The 13,540-nt window shown below is 40.7% G+C and overlaps 1 protein-coding gene across 7 annotated transcripts in view; it reads right to left on the reverse strand.

Moving 5' to 3' along the window:
- The window catches only part of LOC104611138 (zinc ion binding protein), a 103,466-nt gene that overhangs the window by 19,846 nt on the left and 70,080 nt on the right, over positions 1-13,540 (reverse strand). For all 7 annotated transcript variants that reach the window (XR_016082343.1, XM_088897552.1, XM_019200066.2 and 4 more), the window contains one exon: positions 5,584-5,689. Coding sequence is in view for 6 of the 7 variants with exons in the window: in XM_088897552.1 (XP_088753678.1) it covers positions 5,584-5,689 (106 nt within the window). In the remaining variant the exon portion in view is untranslated. The remainder of the gene's footprint in view (positions 1-5,583; positions 5,690-13,540) is intronic.

Below are 13,540 nucleotides of genomic sequence, written 5' to 3' on the forward strand. Positions count from 1 at the left end.
TGCTACATATCTCATTAATTGTATGCCCTCTCGCTGGTTAGGGTACAAGGTCCCACATCAGCTACTTTTTCCTAAGGCTTCTCTTCTTTGTATTCTTCGTGTGCTTGGTTTCCGTTGTTTTGTTCAAAATCTTTCACTCACCCGTAGAAAATTGGATCCTCGTGCTATTCCTTGCATCTTCTTGGGGTACTCTATCACTCAGAAGGGATATCGGTACTTTGATCCCGTCTCTCGGAAGCATTATGTTTCCATGGATGTCACTTTCTTTGAGAGGGAGCTTTTCTTCCTTGTTTCTCCTCAGGGGAGTGTAGGAATGTGGAGAAACTGGTTCATCTCCCTCCTCTTCCTAATCCTCTTCCCTTTTGTGTTTTCTTTCATCGTCACAAAGGCCAACCATGTTCAAGAGCTGTGGAGCACCTAGAAGTTGTACCACCAATGCCATCAAACTCTCCAGGGGGTGGATCCTACCCATGTACCTTGGTTCCCATTGATGTTCCTGACCCTATTTCTATTGATACTTCTATTGCTAATGACCTTGACTTTCCTATTGCTCACCAGAAGGGTGTTAGGTCTTGCACCCACTAAATACCCCATTTCCTATTGCTCACCTTCCTTTTGGGACTTCCTTTCTTCCATTGAAAGTGTTTCTATTCCTAAGAATGTGGCAGAAGCGTTTTTGGTACCTAATGGATAGATTCTATAAATGGAAGAAATTAATGCTTTACATAAAAATGGCACATGGGAATTAGTAGATCTTCCTGAGGGGAAGGAACCAATTGGATGTAAATGGGTTTTCACATTAAAACATAGGATTGATGGCACGATGGAGCGGTGTAAAGCTCGTTTAGTGGCAAAGGGGTTTACACAAGTGTATGGAGTGGATTATGCAAAACCTTTTGCACCCGTTGTTAAGATGAACTCCATTAGAGTCCTTTTATCCTTAGCTCCATTAGAGACCTTCATCAACTAGACATCAAGAATGCCTTTCTAAATGGTGACCTTGAAGAGGAAGTGTACATGGTACAACCCCCTGGTTTCCGGAGAAAGTATGTCCTAAATCTACTCCAGGATACAGGAAAATTGAGAGTGAAGCCAGTTAACTCTCCTATTGATCCTAATCACAAATTAGGTGACTGTTAAGGTGAACCCATCAAGAATGTGAAATAATTTCAGAGAATTGTAAGAAGATTGTTATATCTTTCTTTGACTCGACCAAACATTGCTTATGTAGTGGGTGTTCTTAGCCAATTCATGCATGCCCCTAAGACTACCCACCTTGAAGCAGTTGAAAGAGTTCTCAGATATCTTAAGAAGTTCCCAGGTGCAAGCTTATTGTTTCAAAAGCACAGACATTTGAAAGTTGAAGTGTGTACCGATGCAGATTGAATAGGATCACTGAATGATAGGAAGTCGACCAACGGCTACTGTAGCTTTGAGGGAAGGAACCTTGTTACCTGGAGAAGCAAAAAGCAGAATGTAGTAGATAGGTCTAGTGTGGAAGCTGAATATAGAGCAATGTCTCATGGAGTTGCTGAAATTATGTGGCTAAAAAATTTGTTGAGTGAGTTGGGTTTTCCAGTTGATGGACCTATGACTATTCTGTGATAACAAAGCAGCCATAAACATTGCTGCTAATCCAGTGCTACATGATAGAATTAAACACATCGAAACCGACAAACATTTTATCAGAGAAAAGGGCGTCACAGGGAAAGTGTGTACCCCTTATGTTAGTTCTGAAGACCAACTTGCAAACATTTTCACAAAAGGGTTACACCACTCGCGGCATCATGATTTATGTGACAAGTTGAGCTTGATTGACATCTATGTCCCAACATGAGAGGGAGTGTTAAAAGTCAGTTATTCTTTATATACAATACCGCATGTTAGACAGTGTATGCCCTTACCTCCGATCAGATTGATGTACAGATACATTTATTGTAAATGAATAAAAATACATAATTGTTTCATGTTGTCATTGGTATGTTTTTGTCAATTTACCCCTTAAACTAGACATTTATGAGACTCGTGTTAGTTTAGAATGTTCTCAACCGTTGGATAGACTTGAGGAGTTTATTTTGCCAAGTCTGACATTGATGTGCTGCCAAAGAAAGTGGAGCAGCTTGTCTCAGCAACTAAGGTTAGACCTGAAGCACATATAGTGTGTGTTTGGTTGAAACACTGAACCTGAACCATTTTCCAATTATGCCCTAGACCTTGGAGATTGATGGGCAAAACTAGAAAGTTACAAATAACCCCTAGACTTGATTATGGTACTGTACTTGGTGTCGGATCGGGTTGTCCTAATATGCCAACCAGTGAGATCCTTTGGGGGTCAAAACTTAGGTATGTTGGGATAGTCTAAGAATTCACTTAAGTAGGTGATCATAGTGATAGGGTCAACCCCTTTGTTAGACAAAGTGAATGATTAGGACTGCACTCTCTCTAATGAAAACCTAAACTGCCGGCAGTGGATTTCAACCGTGTTTAAGATTTGGTTTTGCAAAGTATATTTATATGATATATATTATGTTTTAAGAAAAATGTTTGCAAAAGGTTTTAATTCCCGGGACCCATCTAAGTAGAGAGTGTGACACTGCACCTTGCAGTCAGGGGAGAGGTCCTTCCCTGTTGGGCAATGTTTGATCATTGTGGACTGAGAGGTTAAGTGTAAGAGACCATTAAGGGCTGATTACCTAATGGGTTATATCTTACGTAAGTCCATTATCGTTGGATCTTCATAGGATGACTGGATTCAATGATCATTTAACTATAAATGTTGGGCCCATTTTGAGCCCATAGTGATAAGCTCAGGGGTTCACTGCATTTGGCAGTGAATTCGGCCAGGCCTTTTCACAGAGGTTGGGCCGAACCCATGTGGCCTTATGTGAGATCATTGTGGGGTCCCACACCATACAAATCTAACCTAAATATGCCAGCAACAGTCTTGGGTCGTGAGCCACTTAGTTAATGGGCCTAAAGCCCATGATTGATATGATTAATCAAGATGCCACATGACTACTTAAGCTGTCATGTGACATGGGTGAATATGGGTTTGGAGCACCCGTTCTCTTAAGAGGATAAGACCTATCTCTTGATAGAGTCTAGATCCAAATAAAGATTTGGATAAAAACTCCTAATTTGATTAGGAGAGGTGTTCTAAAAGGATTAAAAGAAGAAGAGGGTGAACTGCTTCAGATCACTCTACAATTTCAGCTTTCTCTCTTCCCCTAATTCCACTCAGAAACCCTAGTTCGATCTCCAATTTTGGGACTGATCTTGATCAGTTCTTTCTCTGAATTTTGCAAGAAAAATACAGAGAAAAATCATGCTCACCTCCCCAGTTCGATCCAAGGTGTTGGATTGTAGTTTTGTTGAAAACTGTGTTGCTGAACCAACTTCACTTCAGTGGAAGCTGGTTTTGGAATTTGATTTGGGCATGAACTACCCTTTGGGAGCTACATTTGTGGAATCCGTATCAGGTATACATCTCCCTCCTTTTGGTTTCAAATATGATCCGGTTACAGTGCAAGATCAATCCTAGAAAAATGTAGTTTCTCTAAAACTGGGAATACGATTCCCGGAAGGTTAAAAGAAAATTTTTGAAATTTCGCCCAACCATCTAGCAAGGTTTGTCCATCCATATGATGGATTCCACCTTCCTTCACCGCAGGGGTACTATTGTATTTTCCATCTTTTATTTTTTGTGTTATGTCGCTCTAGTATAAATACTAAAAGCCGGTGCCGCCAGCATGATCTTTTGACTCTCAAATCTCTCTTCTCTCTTCCTTTCTTCTTCTCTCCTGTAATACAGTACACAAATAGGCAAAAATATTCTCCTTGCCTTCAAAAATCCTATGGTTTCTTTCATTCCAGATGCACCAAGAAAATGGCTGCAGGAACCATCATGCAAAAATAAAATTACCTCTAGACCCCAAAGACAAGGATGGTAAAGATGAGATGACCCCACAGGGCATATGACAAACATGCAATCCATAGAATCTTCCATACTTATACAGATGCTGCATCTATTTGAGAAGTGAAGGCCCCTATCACTCTGGTTATCCAAAGTGAGCATCCTATCTAAGAAGACTGACAACACAAATGCTTAAATCCTAGGAGGAACATGCTTCTCCAGAGTCCAGACCAATCTGGATTCAATTGTTTCAACCAAGCCTTTGGCAAGGACAACATAGAAAAAGTTGACTAAGACTTTGTCCTTAGGATCATCTCTACTTTTTGGCATTACAAGGGACAATCTTTGTAATAGAGTCAGAGATTCATACATTTACCTCTGAAGAAGAGGTCTAAGGAATACCAAAGATGGGATTCCAACTGGATAGAAGAAAACAAATCATATATTGCCATTCTAACTTTAGTGGAAACTCCATAAAATTTAGGACCAAGGAAACGAAACTTCCCAGCACCATTCCAATCATACTCCCAGAAACAGATCCTAGAACCATCCCCAGCTTTGAACTCTGAGAGGGAGACAAGATCAGCATAGGTCTTCATAATTCATTTCCAGAAATTAGCACCATAGGTAAAATTGACTGGATTAAGGACCAACCAAAACAAGCTTAACAAGAAGAATTTAGTCTCTTGACAAGCTTTAATATAAAAATGTCCTCTCACTTGAGAATAGATATTGCAGTGCCACTCTAAGCCAAAACTTTCTTCTCTCTCTTCTCTTCTTCTGCCTCCTTATTTTCTTGGTACTAGAGCATTTTTTTGGTAATAAATAAAAAAGGAAAATTCATTAATGAGGAAAAAAGAGTACAACTAAGGGGTGATGAGAAACATACAAAGAGACCTTGTTACAATCCATAAATTCTGGAAGAATCATGATCCAAACTAATATCCTTTTCCCAATGATTGAGGGAAGATGATTGTGAAACTTGTGGTGGAACAAACTCCAAAGTACCTTGTTTTTCTGCTTCTGTTCCAAGTAGGCCAAAGAGTAAAAAATTCTTTCGGTGAAATTGGAGTCCATAAATCCATTTTGAACAGACGAATGAAGTAACCCCAAATGATCTTCGAGTAACACAATCAAAACAAATGTGAAAAACATCTTCTGCAGCCTAGGGAGGAAGCCAACTCTTCACAATTTGGAAGTTCACTCTTATGAATATTAGCTCATTTATAAGGTCTATAATTTAATTCATGCTTCTATTAATCAGTTATCCAATAGGAATATGACATTTTATATTAGTTCTGGCACTCAGGTTTCCATAGGTAACTTCATTTCCAACTTGATTTCCTTAAAATGAATTTTATACTTGGACAACTTGGCAGTGCTCCACTCTTAACTTAAAATTGTCACATGCATCACCAGAGTCTATAGGCACCAATTGAAGTAGCAGAAGATGTACCTGATTGGCCATCTATAACATATGACAGAAACCGAATAAATACGTAGAGCAACAAAATTCTAACTGGTGATGTAATAATGCAAGGAACAGGATGAAATTAGAAACATGAAAAGATTAGACATTAGGAATTTGAACAATGCAAAGGCACAAAAAGAGAAAACAAATGGAGTCATAGAAGAAGATTCAAGTATAATTCTCATCTTAGCAACTCAACCTGCTTTGCATACAATGAGAGCAGCAAGTTGTGCACACCAGGATCCTCATTATGCAAACGATGGACACAGAACTCCAAATATTTGATGACTTCATGTGTTTCATTCCTGCACACCAAATGTAATAAAGGAATCATAATAAAAATTCTAATTGATGGTATCATACAAGAATAATATGTTCAAGAGAACAGGCCCCTACATCTAAAACAATAATATGTGATCTTTAATAGTCACATGTGTTTTTTTTTATCATTTTTCATAATGATTTATCAAAAAGACAGGGAAAATAGAGAAAAAAGAGAAAGAGACCAATTATTTTTATTGTTGAGCCAAACAATAAAAATAAAAAGGCCCAACTATGTTAAACTAGATAGTCCATCAGGCACCTCAAACCTTCAAGTGACACTCCAAGGCAAAATCTTCTTTATTTGCAGAGGAAAATTTTAATGGGTCTTGCAATGATGCTATACACTGAAATGACTATTTGCCAATTAGTACTGCCAAGTGCTAAACTTCCATATCCAGGAGAGTGGTATCACTTGAAACCATGTAAAAGGGGTAAAATATGCATGAACAATGGTGCTTTTACCATCTCTGAAGGCTGCTCCTTTGCCTAAAGGATGAAGTTACAACTGAAATATCCATAAAAATATAGCTTGATACAGATGGCCTTACCACCGAGTGAATGGATGACTGAGAAAACTCCACCCATTTACTGGCTAACCCTCCAAACTGATAGACTGTGCTCAACTAATAAGCCACTCTTACCTTGGAATTAACTGTATATGATATGATAACAACAACTATACACTCTTCCAACATTTGATAATTGGCTTCACAAAAGATGATATTTCTCACCTTCACTATTCCACGTAAAGACATTTGATTAGATATAATAGTTCTGTGTTCAGGAATACCAAGGCCAATCGATTTCCACCCTAGTACAATTCTTTGTTTACTTCTCTTGATTCTGTTCAGACTCCCACTTAACAGAAAGTTTTTAGCATTTCATGTTAAGAAAGCCCATGAAGGCCCACAATCTTTACATCAAAATGATACATGGGAACATGTTTTGCCACCATCTAAGACATCTATTATTGGAAGAAAGTGGTTTTCTTTGTAAAATTGAAATCATGTTGAAGCATTGATTGGAACAAGCTTACCTAGTAATCTAAGGCTACAAACAATAATATGGAGTTGACAATAAGGAGACTTTTACTCCTGTAACCAAGTTGACCACTTTTTGTGTAATTCTTGTACTTCCTGTCATTCAGCCAAGTTAGATTTGCTCCTCTAGCCAAGTTACATGCCTGTGTAGATGCTCATTGGGTAGGTTGCTCATATACTAGACTCTCAACTATATGATGGTGTGCCTTTCTTGCTTGTGTTGAAGTTCGGCCTGCCGTAGAAGTCTGTTTGTCTGTTAGCAGTCAAGTAAAGCAAGCAAGCAAGAAGAAGGAAGAAAGACGAAGAAAGAGAGAAAAGGTCTGGTTCGAAATTAGGAAAAAATCAAACCCTACTTTCGGCCAGACCTGTTATTATATTATTAATGTGATAGGAAAAGACATCAGTGCCCTTATTTAAGTAAGAGGCACTCGAACTAACATAATAAAACAACTCAGCAATCTCAACAGGTACAAAGACCGAAATACCCCTTCACTAACACTCCCCCTCAAGCTGGTGAGTATATATCATATAATCCCAGCTTGTTACATATGTAGTCCACTCTCCCCCGACTCAAACCTTTTGTAAACAAGTCTGCCCACTGGTTTCCTGTATTAACATATGCAGTCTCTATTACTCCATTCAGCACCTTCTCTCTCACAAAATGACAGTCAACCTCAATGTGCTTGGTTCTTTCATGAAACACCGGATTAGAAGAGATATGAACTGCAGCCTGATTGTCACAATAGAGCTTCATTGGAGTACTAATGTCATACCCTATCTCCTGTAGAAGGTTCCTTAGCCACACTAATTCACAAGCAGTATGTGCCATAGCCCTATATTCTGCTTTTGCACTGCTTCTTGCCACAACTGTTTGCTTCTTACTTTTCCACGTCACCAGGTTACCCCCCAGAAAACTGCAATAGCCTGTGGTAGACCGCCTATCAGACATAGAACCGGACCAGTCAGCATCGGTGTATCCTTCTATTTCCAGTTTTCCGCCACTTTTGTATAGCAAACCACGGCCAGGAGCTCCTTCCAAATACCTCACAATCCTTAGCACTGCATTCCAATGAGGGACCAAAGGTTTCTGCATGAACTAACTCACCACACTAACCGCAAAAGAAATATCTAGCCGAGTAACGGTTAGATAGTTTAGTTTGCCTACAAGTCATCGGTATCTGCCAGGGTCTTCAAATACTTCACCCATATCACTGCTCAGCCTCGTATTTGTTTCCATAGGTGTCTCAGTTGGTTTCGTACCGAACAAACTTGTTTCTTCCAGCAAATCAAGCACATATTTCCTCTGACACAGATTAATACCGTGCTTAGATCTTGCTACCTCTATGCCCAAGAAGTACTTCAATTTGCCAAGGTCCTTTGTCTGAAAGTGTTCCTGTAGAAAGGCCTTCAACCTGTCAATGCCCATTTTATCATTCCCAGTAACAACGATATCATCTGCATACACCACCAGTAGTATTTTTCCTACTGGAGAGTCATGACTGAAGATAGAATGATCAACTTGGCACTGTTTCATACCAAACTTCTTGACCACCTCACTGAACCTACCAAACCATGCTTGAGGGGACTGCTTAAGTCCATATATAGCCTTCTTAAGTCTGCATACCTTACCATCCTCCCCCTGAGCAACAAACCCTGGTGGTTGCTCCATGTAGACCTCCTCGAGCAAATCACCATGCAAAAATGCATTTTTGATATCCAGCTGATATAGGGGCCAAACATACATAGCTGCAAGAAAGATGATAATGCGAACTGACCCTATCTTAGCAACCGGGGAGAAAGTCTCTGTGTAGTCAATACCATAGGTTTGGGAGTACCCTTTTGCTACCAATCGCGCCTACAGGCGCTCAACACGACCATCAGGCAAGTACTTAACAGTATAAACCCACTTACAACCGACAACCTGTTTCCCAGGAGGAAGAGCGGTGAGGTCCCAAGTGTGATTATGATGGAGAGCAGAGAGCTCGTCTTCCATAGCACGACACCACTCTGGAGAAGTAAGGGCTTCCTGGACATTCTTAGGGACAACCATCGAGGATAACAAAGAGATGAACTGGCGATAGGAGGCGGAAAGGTGAGTAAGGGAAGCATGATAGGAAATAGGATGAAGGGTACAAGTGCGTTTACCTTTCCGTAAGGCAATAGGAAGATCAAAGTCGGAGGCTGGTGGCAGTAGTGGCGGGTCTGGAGCTGGATCTGTCAACGGTGATGAAGCCGGAGGAGTCGCAGCCGGTACACGTGGGCGATGTGTATACACGTGATGGATAGGTGGACGGTCAACGGACGGTGGCACCGGAGGCAGGGATGTAGCCACGATTGGAACAAGAGGAAGAGGATCAGCCACAGGAAGGGGAAGAGGAGAAGGTGATGTGGAGGAAGAAGCATCACCGGACCCCACGAAGAACGGAGTAGACTCAAAGAAAGTAACATCAACACATACCAAGGAACGACGAGAACTAGGATGGTAACACTTGTACCCTTTCTGAGTCCGGGAATAGCCAAGGAATATGCACTTAAGAGATCGTGCATCTAACTTGTTGTTCCCGGGACCCAGATTATGGACGAAGCAGACACACCCAAATACCCGAGGAGAAAGCGGAAACAGAGACATGGTGGGAAACAAGACATTAAATGGAGAACGACCATCAAGGATAGACGTGGGCATCCGATTAATTAAGAAACAAGAGGTGAGCATTGCATCACTCCAAAAGGGTTTGGGAACATTCATGTGGTGCATGAGTGAGCATGCCGTTTCTAAAAGATGTCGGTTCTTTCTCTTAGCCACCCCATTTTGTTGTGGGGTGTAAGTACATGAAGTTTGGTGTATAATGCCATGTTGGTCCAAGTATTCTTGAAAAGATGAAGACAAATATTCACGACCATTATTAGAATGGAAAATTTTAATGTGAAAGCCAAACTGATTGCGAATCTCAACAAAAAATTTATGGAAGATGGTAAATAATTCACTTCTTTCCTTCATTAAATAGAGCCACATCATCCTTGAAAAATCATAAACAAAAATAACAAAATACTTGTACCTATTATATGACATCACTTTATAAGGACTCCAAACATCTGAGTGAATCAAAGAAAAAAGACTCAATGCACGATTATCAACCCTAGAGCTAAAGGGAACACGATGGTGTTTCCCAAATTGACACGACTCACAATCTAGAACAGAAAGTTGACTCAACGAAGGGACCAAAGACTTTAACACTTGCAGCGAAGGATGACCAAATCTACAATGCCACTGGAGAGGAGAGATAGATGACTGAAGGGTTGTTGACATTTTTCCACCACCATCAAGATAATATAGTCCACCGGCTTCATGCCCTCCACCAATCTTCATCCCCATCTTGAGATCCTGAAAAACACACATAGAGGGGTAAAATGTAATGGAGCAATTAAGTGACTTGATCAACTTACTAACAGACATAAGATTAAATGGAAGCTTAGGTACATACAAGGATAAGGATACAGGGTCCAGGTCAACATTACCAACACCACAAATAGATGATGTGGAGCCATTAGCAAGTGTAACAGATTGTGATGTTGAGCAATGAGTGAGAAGAAAACACACCTGGAGTTCCAGTCATGTGATCGGAGGCTCCAGAGTCAATAATCCAGGGGTTGGGTGTGGATGCCAAACAAGCCATACATGAGTGTGCAAAAGTAGTTGTGTTCTGCTGCGACATGGATTGAACAAACCTTTCATACTCATCACGAGGAACACTCACCATCTCCTTGCCTGGACCATCTGAAAAGGTAGGAGGCATCTGATCAGTTGAACGGTTCTCCTGTCTAAAACTGGAACTGGTGTCACTAGTCATGGCATGATTGGCCCAGGTCAAGGGTGGACCATGCAAGTCATAGTAGTAATTAATAGTATGTCCATCCAAACCACAATGAGTACACCTCCGTGGACCCGAGCCACGTCCTCTACCACGAGTTCCCCCTAAATCTCTGCCTCCAGTACGGCCACCACCACGGGTATGTGTAGATCCACCACTACCACTCCAGCCATATACCTCACTAGTGCCACCACGGCCAGACTAGGCTCCTCGAGCCCCACTTCTAACACCTCGACCTCTCGACATTGCAAATGCCGATCTATCTGAGACATTAGGGTTTTCCATAGATCCAATGGAAGTCCTCCGAAGTCTAGCAAACACCTCCTCTAAGGATGGAAGGGCTGATCCTCCTAGTATCTGGGCTCGTACTGGTTCATACTCGGATTTCAGCCCCACCAGAAACCGAGTCACATCAAGCTGCTCCCTCTGTTGTTGTTGAATCTTGACATCAGGAGTGAGAGGGTGATAGACATTCAACTCATTACGGATGTTTCTCATACTAGCATAGTACTCCTCAAGACTTTGATTGCCTTGTTGCAGCTTGAAGTATTCCTGATACAGTTGATATACCCTGGTTGTATTGTCCTTACCAGAATACAATTTCTTAGCATGATCCCACACCTCTTTGGCCGTGTCAAGAAACATGAAGTTCACACTAATTCTGGGTTCCATACTGTTCCATAACCATGTGATGATCTGTGCATCTTCTTGTTCCCAGTCTTCGTATTCATGAGAAGCAGTGGAGGGTTTCTCCTCTCTTATGTGCTTCACCTTCTTCTTTGCCTTCAGAAAAACCTCTACAGACTTAGCCCAAGGGACATAATTCTCCCCATTCAGTTTAATGGAGGTCATTTGGACATTCAGGTAGTCCATAGATATCATCACATTAGGTTTACTATCACTGTTATCTCCCATTGCTGAATTCTTTTATCACCGAATTCTGCACACTACACACTGCACACGGACACTTCACCGAATTCTGCACACTGATTTCAGCAATAATAAGTGCTGAAAGTTGCATTTGCAACACCACAGATCCTACTCTACAGCTACCTGAAGTTTCACCACTATGTGAACACCACTGCCCTTCGAATCACACACAAACCAGCATAAACCCTAGCACACTACAACCTGAAACCCTTCCGTACGATCTGTACCATACCTCTTATGTGCTTCATAACAGAAATTATGCATAAAAGAAACTCCTTACCTCATCGCCTGAAGGACAACCACACGAAGAAAGAAAACACCCACTGCACCACACGTACCAGCCCTACATTAATTAGGGGAGGGCTGAGAAAACACATCAACCGACCACACACGACACAACCGGAGGCATAGACACCTCCAAGGGAAGAGGGTGATCACTCCTTTTCAGCCCTTTTTCCAATCTCCAATCGATGGCTGAGAAATCAAAGAAAAACCTAGGTCGAATGCACAGAAGACAGAATTCTAGGCAAGTCCGATTTGTTTAATTTGGCTCTGATACCATGTTGAAGTTCGGCCTGCCCTAGAAGTCTGTTTGTCTGTTAGCAGTCAAGTAAAGCAAGCAAGCAAGAAGAAGGAAGAAAGAGGAAGAAAGAGAGAAAAGGTCTGGTTCGAAATTAGGAAAAAATCAAACCCTACTTTCGGCCAGACCTGTTATTATATTATTAATGTGATAGGAAAAGACATCAGTGCCCTTATTTAAGTAAGAGGCACTCGAACTAACATAATAAAACAACTCAGCAATCTCAACAGGTACAAAGACCGAAATACCCCTTCACTAACAGCTTGTTTATTGGAAATGTAATAAACAACAAACTATTTCCAAGATACTAAGGATGAGTAACATACTATGTTGTTTGTCTATAGTGAGATATGATACCCAAACATGCCTAGCATACTGGTGTTGAACACAATGGGAACCCAATACACTATAGACTTCATGGACATTTCTAGATACTTTATAGCATTAATAAAAATATAAAATTATGCGTTTTAGCATATTATACCATAAAAAATATGTAAATGTAAATGGGATACCCATACTGATATCATTGTCCAAGTTTTTTTGACAATAAAAGCAAAAAAACAATCATTAAAAGAAAAAGAGAATACAATAGGAAGTTGATAAGGAATCACCCATGAGAAGAGAAAACACCCAACAATATAAACAATTTACTCAACGCCAACAAGAACCCCAACCCAAGCAAAACAAGATGAACAAAAGACGAACTTCCTATCACAAAAAAAGAACTGAGAAATACTCCAAGAAACTCCACCTTACACCAAAATTATTCCTCCCCATCGAGCACCTCTTCTTTGTCATCTCCCTCATCTCAACCCATCTCTCTCCTCCTTCACTTGAAGTGGTCTTCTTTCAGTTCTCCTCCATATTTCTTCTTTTGAATTCTTCGAAGGCTCTTCTAGAAAAAGCTTCTCCAACTAAGAAAAATAAGCCCAAAGCCTTTTCCCTATCTGCAAGACTCTTAACGCCCATACTTCCACCAGAATCCTCCTCCACCGTAACAATTGGCTTGTCACCTATTCTCGAAGAATTGCAATCACCCACCTTCTTTCTTTTCCCCAAAGGAATCGAATTTATACAACACCCCTTTAATCGAAATCGCCAAAGGCTCATTCAGGCTATCAGCACAAGCACCACTATGGATCTTCTTACTTGTGGTCTCATATACACTCTTTTATACTTGCTATGGGTCCAGTCCCAACAAGCCCCACTTTCAGATGCAAAAAGTTCTTCGCGACATGCACAAGAGATCTACTTGTACTTTTATTTCTCTTCACAACTTTCAATCCATCACCAGAGACAACAATAACAAGCAGATCTCTCTTTCTGCCCAAACCATCTCCAATTCTTCCTACCATCACTTCCTTAACTGAAAAACTCTCACAACTACACTGAGGACTTGAACAGTCCTCC

This window comes from Nelumbo nucifera, chromosome 2 (assembly GCF_055504915.1).
Source record: "Nelumbo nucifera cultivar China Antique chromosome 2, China Antique-T2T, whole genome shotgun sequence".
Taxonomy (NCBI): Eukaryota; Viridiplantae; Streptophyta; class Magnoliopsida; order Proteales; family Nelumbonaceae; genus Nelumbo; species Nelumbo nucifera.